Below are 7,094 nucleotides of genomic sequence, written 5' to 3' on the forward strand. Positions count from 1 at the left end.
TGTGATACAATTGAACTTTGATGTTGTGTAATGATACTATGACATTGTATAACAATGATTGAGAACTCTTGTTTTCTTGTTGTTATAGCTACGTATTTTCAACATCGATGATGCTGAACTTACAACCTTTGGGATCATTGGAGTACTTGGAAGTGACGAAGATTTCGAGTAATGTTGAAGATTAGACATGTGGAATAGGAGCTACAAAAGTTTATTTATTTATTTTTTGTATTCTGTATGTATTAATTTGTATTCCAAATTAAAAATACATCGCCACGGGGCGGGACGAAACCCCATCCATACCAAGTTAAAAGAAAAAATATGTCCAGTGCGTAGCACGGGCACAAATCTAGTGTAAACTAAATTCATCACGACATATATGCTATCAGAATGTGCAAGATCAATTAAGTAGTTGGTGAAACATGAATACACCAAAACATATATGGACTGTTATTCATTATGAAGAAGAAGAATCACGCATACATTCAAAGACCTTAACCACTGAAACCACTCTTTATTAGCATCAACAACTTTGCGAGTTATGCAATAAAATTGTTTCTACAAATCAAAACAATTGCGGGCATTTTCTTTTGTCATGACCTGAAATATGACAGTTGCTACATTTTCTTTTTTTTTGGGGCGGTATTTCAATCCCGCTCATTATTCGACCAGTTTTATTCGCATTCCCAATCGGTCTTCCCTTGGTTTGTGAAGTTATAGGATTTAGAAGTTTCCCTTGGTTTGTGAGTTGAACTGTTTCCTCGACATTATTTGAAGTTTCCACTGTTTTATCATTGTTATCCTCGCTTCCATTTTGTTTCTGTTGCTCTTGAGCCAGCTGGGTAGATATCGTTTTGATGTCTGCAAGTGCTATCTTAAAAAGATTATCACATTTCGAAGCATTAGACCACACTTGTGTTGATATCCTCAATAAGTGAGTGAGCCTAAGTGCATCAGCGCACCCATATTTATCCCATGTAGTTGTGCCATCAATTGTTCTAAACAAGTTGGCGCCTTTCAGCCAACGTTTTAAGATGAAATGTGGCGGGATCTCTTCGATTTCAAGCCTATTGAAAATTCGCAGAACATGTTTGCAAGGTAATCCCATAAACTCAAAATGTTTACATGTGCAGTACGCTTCATTTGTGTCTGGCTTCAGCTTCATGGTAAAATAAGCAGGCCCTTCTTTATCTCTGACTGAATATATCTTGAAAACTCCATCAGCTTCTATCTCTTGGGATCTAAAACGAAGTGAATCAACTAATTTTTCACGAAACTTTTCAAAGATATTACGTGTGTAGATGGATGTTGCATGCTTCAAAATTAGGTTGTTCTCGTTTATAAGACGATTCTTGTGCTCGGATACATAATATTCTGCAATTTCAGTCTCAGTAACCTTTGTCAATGCCTGATCATACCTAATCACAAACTCCCTTAAGTTGGTTTTGGGTGATAGAAACTCCTTAAAGAATGCATTATCTCCTTCACTACGGCCTGTTGTATTCATTCCAGCAAAAAAATGTACCACGGTGGTATACCGGTATCCACTTCTCTCGAATTTCATACAAGGTTGCAAGCCAATCATTATTTTCAAGACCATATTCTTTAAGTATAGAATTCCACATCTCTTCAAAATCATGTATGATATATGTCCAATGGATGCATATCTTCGTAGCACGCTTGAAGTTGGATTTCAAGTAATATAAATGAGAGAGCTTCTCGCCAAATTTTTTCTTTATGTGCCAAAGGCACAAACGATGATGCGTATTAGGAAATACTTTGCTTACAGCTAGACACATAGCAGCATCTTGATTAGTGATAATTGATTTCGGATGACGTCCACCCATTGCCTCAAGTCATTCATTAAACAACCAAACGAAAGTATCTTCAGCTTCATCTTGTGGAAGTGCACACCCGAACTGTATGGACCCGTAGTGATGGTTAACTCCAGTAAATGGTGCAAATGGCATTTGATACTTGTTTGTCCTATACGTGGTGTCAAATGTAACCATGTCACCGAAATGCTCATAAGCCATACGCGATCTAGCATCCACCCAAAAGAAATTAACTGCTCTTTCATCTTCATCACTTGAACCGAGTAGAAAAATTGAGGATTTTCTCTTTGCTTACGCTGAAAAAAATTGAGAACTGATTGAGCATCTCCGACTTCCAACTCATAACGCCTGATCGTGCGCAAATGATTATAACCGTTTCTTTTGTCGAAACCTATAATTGACCCACCAAAGACTGAAGGAACTTTTGTTATTCGAATATTTTCCCTATTGAAAACCTCTGTTAAATTCTTTGCTGCATCCGGCATGTCTCGATTAGGCCGCAATTGTATCCTTTTCAAAGGAGAGACAAATTTATGGTTATGCACATCCAAAAATTTTGTGACTCTCCACTTCCCCAGGTTTGTACTATATAGAACTCGCATCTCTGCCTTACACTCACATTGGACAGTACTACAACTATTGGATTTTGGGTTTATCCCGTCTACAATATCCTTTTTCCTTTTACCTTCTCTTGAACAAACGAAGTGGGCTGATGTAACCTGATCGTACCCGGCACGAGTTTTATTTGTTGATCGAATCCTCACACCAAACCCTTCATGTACTCCATATTCTGTATAATAGTCATAAGCTTCCTCATATGAATTAAAAATCATTGAAACATATGGTGTCTTCTTGTTATCGTTAGCTTTTTTTATCGGGGTGAATGTGTTGCTAGAATCTTGCTCATTTTGGGTATCCTTGTTCACATCAAAAAACACTGCCGGAACACCATGATCATCATCATTTTGCACATCATCACATTCACCATCCATGTTGCAGGAATCGGTGTCGATTTTGATCGATCACAAAATCTAGCGTATAGGAGTATTTGCGGATGAGTAAACCTGATGAATATCATAAAAGGAGAAGAAGATAGATAACTCAAGTATACGGCTAAAGCTTTGATTTCCCGAAGATATGGGAGTATCCATTATTTTTGATATCAATATACAAAGTGAATTATGGAAGATCTTCTAGTTACCTAACTAAAAATACGAATAAAACAAATAATGGAGATAATTAGATTTGACCCAGATTAAGGACCGTTCTATGGTCTATAAATGGTGTGTAAAATTAAGTGAAAATTTTAAGCCACAGAATCCGCTCCAGAAGTTCTCTGAGGAACAAACTCATCCATTTCATGACCATTATAAGTCACTTTACCTGACCATTATGGCCATTGTAAGCAATACCCCATTTCATTTCTTGAGCACCAAAACATAATCTTACAACCAAAATCATCAGACTTTCTTAGTATGATCACATTAAGTATGATGCTTTAATTCGAAAGCAGTTTAATTATTTGGCATCGAACAAAACACAAAGCTTTGGTCATCGGACTTTCTTAGGTCTTCCAACATGCCTCTTACGAGGACGACCTACAGGTTTTCTAGGTTTTTCCTTCTTAGACTTAGGAGGACGACCTCTACTTCTTTTACATCTTGTTTGTTTGCAGCTGACTCGGCGTCTGGATCTGAGTCAATCTCTGACTCGGGCCGAGTCAGCAGTCAGACCGTTTGTTTGGCATTTTGAGTCAGATCTGACTCGACCTATGACTCGGACATAACTCCTGACTCGGACCCATTTGAGTCAGGTAACAAAATACCCCTGACTCACGGGACCAAACCACTGACTCACGTTTTTTGAGTCAGATGAGTCAGATCTGACTCAAAACAAACATATTGAGTCAGATCCAGATGAGTCGGGTGATTTCACTCAGATCCAGATGACTCAGATCCAGACGACTCAGATGAGTCAGGAGTAAACAAACATAGTTAGTTATTATCTTTTTAATTTTCTTCTTAGGCTTAGGAGGACGACCTCTACCTCTTTTAGTTATTATCTTCTCAACAAGAGGAGATCTCTTCTGCCTCTTGGAACTTCTCAAGCTATCATCATCAATCTCAGCACCCTGAAGAGCACCAGTCTCATCACCATGAACAGCACCAGTCTCATCACCACCTCTATCATCATCAATCTCATCATCCTGAACATCATCAATCTCATCACTTCTGAAGCTATCATAATCAATCTCATCACTTCTGAAGCTATCATCAATCTCATCGCCTGAACATCATCAATCTCATCACCCTGAAAAGCACCAGTCTCATCACCCTGAACAGCACCAATCTCATCACCATGAACAGCATCAATCTCAACCCACGACTTTCCTTTTCTTAACAACTCAATTTGGAAAAGCAGCTTATCTTTTTCAACCTGAGCATGATGGACTAATTCATCTTTTTCAACCTGAGCATGATGGAGCTTGAGCTCTAATTCATCTTTTTCAACCTGAGTATGATGGAGCTTGAGCTCTAAGTCATCATTTCTTGCTTGGAGGACCGAAATTTTGTCCTTTCTCTGCATCTGAGCTGTGTGGTTTATCTGCATCAAGAAGTTTTATTTTTATCAGATGGCATTCCTCAAATAGGATTAAAGCTTTTCTCAAGCACTCAAGTTCATGGCTCTGGTTTACAGTCCTTACAGTTGCCTTATCCTGAATGTTTCGAGCACGACTCGCATAGTCCAAAGTGCTCCGCCTTACTTTGGCATTTGTATCAGCCGGACTCACACAAGCTGTAATCAAAATACATAATAATAAGAATCAAAAGCGTTGAATCTCTCATGACCCAAACAAGCATAACTCAAGAGCTTTAAAACCAGAACTTACCAATCATCACTGTCTTGCTATTTCCACCAAGAGAGTCCTACAAAGCAGGCACAAAGTTAAAGGGAATGATTAGTAAACTTCATTTTACAACCACATAAAAAAGAAAACCTAAAATATGGTGTAAAAAAAAGACCAAGAAATTAATCCTCTTGCCTTCAATAACCGTGTTAAGTTGCTGTCATTGTAAGAAACGTGGCGTCCTTCCTTGCTCTTTTTCTTATTTCTTAATTCACTAATCACCTTTCCAAGAGCCAGTAGTCCACGTTTAATTTTACTGCCTATAACAACATAGACTTAGTGAGTAGACATCTAAGAAAACTAAAACTAGCTACTGCTGCCTTGAGTATTTGAGGTATAAAATTAAAAAACTTTAACTACCCTCTTTCTGGCGCAACCCATCTGTTCCACTTGTATCCGCAGATTCAGAACCTGCAAGGTCCACCAAAAGTAGCTTCGCTCTCAAGATACCATCACCAGGATCGTCACCAGGGATACACGTGCTTCTCCTTTGTTCCATTGAGATTGTAAAGATGGCATGTGAGCGACTATAAAGTACACAGAAACGCAGTAAAAGATTAGTGAACCTTTCAGAGACAAGATTCAAGAGTAACCGGAAATGTATAACTGTTACCTACACCAATGAAAATACTAAAGCTTATCCTCCATGATCAGATATAAATCCATACCTAGATTCACTGTTCATATTTGTACTTCCAGTAACACGTTCTGATGAACCTTGGGACAAAAATGATGCCACATCCTGTTTTGTACTGACTACTGGCTCGGTAACATCAGGAATAATGAACACCCCTTTTGATTCTCAAATTCGCGGAGGTGCTTTTGCAGGTCCAGTCCTTTTGCGTTTGTAAGTTGACAATTTTGGTTTCAACAAATCATACACTTGTTCTCTGTATATCTGTGAGAAGATCAAAACAACTCAATTAAAACATATTCACATACGGTCATATTCAAAAGATAACCATTCCAATCCTTTAGGGTATAAATAAAAAGCTAACCTCAATAAAAGAAACTTTTATTAGAAATTCCCTGGCTTCTTTTTTCTCCTCGATCTTAGAAAAAATGGAATTCATCACCTGTGGGATAATACCACTGGTACTTCCATCTCCATTGTAATTAGTTCCCATGGTATACGTCTTGCCTGATCCAGTCTACATCAACACACAAACATAATGCATTATTGATCAGAGAAAAGAACACAGCTAGAAATTTAAGACCAGAATTATAGAAATAGGAAATCATACCTGTCCATAGGCCAGGACTGTTGCATTATAGCCATCAAAGAGAGCATCAACCAGTGGAGCCACACAATCACCATAAATCGAACTCAAACTCGAGGTAGAAGCCTTATTTCCATAAACATAATCGAATGTAAAAGAACTTGTTCCAGTTTTCACCTATAATTAAACATAAACACATAACATTGTTAAGAAACTTCATGAAATAAATGTTTTCTACACACCACAGCACAAAGCATACAAACATTACCAGAAATTATACCTGAGGCCCTCCGAGAATAAAATCAACACAATCTGTACGACCTTTAGAGACCTCTTCATTATTCAAAGGTCTAACATTCACCGCAACTTTTACACTACTCTCCATTTGAAATTTTCACAAACCCTAATAATAGCTGATTCAAAATCACAAAATGTTAAAATCTAATAATCTAATAACAAATCAACTTTGAAAGAGGGATTAGTGATTTCGTGTACCTTAAATCGCTAGTTTCAAATCGAAACAGCAATAAACTCTCCTTGTTGTACAAGTCCTACCCTTGTTGTTGTTGTTCTTCCACGAACTGATGCAGAGAACTTTTCACACCACCAACAGCAATCGTAGCTTCTTTTAGGAGGAGTAAGAAGACTTTGTAGCTTTGATTCTGACTACCCCAAATTAGTTTCAATACCACCAACAACTTTGATTCCTTGAATTATTTGTGTTTAACACCAACACCAAATCTCTGTGCGAACTTGTAGGGAAGAAGAAGAACACTTCTGTAGCTTTGTAAGAAAAGAAAAATATAAAACTTTTGTTCTTGTCTCGTAGAAAGAAGACGCGTTTTGGTTTCGAGCAGTCGTGCGGGAGAGCTAAATAAGCAAGCACGTTATTAGTCGTTAGATACAGACTAGTATATGATCCGTTCCGGCCCGTGATTTGGCCTTCTAGTTTTCTGGCAGAATGTGACCCTTCACTGACTCAGTGATCATCTTCTGGTAAACGTTTGACAGTGTCATCTTTTTTCATAATTATGATATCACCAGATTGGCGCCCGTGCTATGCACCGGGCATTTTTATCTTTTAACTCGACAGGTGTGAGCGAAGCGAATACGTTAAAAAGGCGGAGAAAT

The 7,094-nt window shown here is 38.0% G+C and overlaps 1 protein-coding gene and 1 pseudogene across 1 annotated transcript; both read right to left on the bottom strand.

The window, feature by feature from the left end:
• Nucleotides 1–565: 565 nt before the first annotated feature.
• On the bottom strand, nt 566–1,585 carry LOC113343988 (protein FAR1-RELATED SEQUENCE 9-like). The gene has a single exon (XM_026588052.1). It carries the CDS (start codon nt 1,583–1,585, stop codon nt 566–568), a length of 1,020 nt encoding a protein of 339 aa, XP_026443837.1.
• A 1,353-nt stretch (nt 1,586–2,938) lies between these two features.
• On the bottom strand, nt 2,939–6,777 carry LOC113343957 (annotated as a pseudogene).
• Between the last annotated feature and the right edge of the window lie 317 nt (nt 6,778–7,094).

This window comes from Papaver somniferum, unplaced genomic scaffold (assembly GCF_003573695.1).
Source record: "Papaver somniferum cultivar HN1 unplaced genomic scaffold, ASM357369v1 unplaced-scaffold_70, whole genome shotgun sequence".
NCBI lineage: Eukaryota > Viridiplantae > Streptophyta > Magnoliopsida > Ranunculales > Papaveraceae > Papaver > Papaver somniferum.

Bases quoted from the DNA above. Each gene is read 5' to 3' on its own strand.
- LOC113343988 (XM_026588052.1), bottom strand. From the start codon at position 1,585: ATGATTGGCTTGCAACCTTGTATGAAATTCGAGAGAAGTGGATACCGG.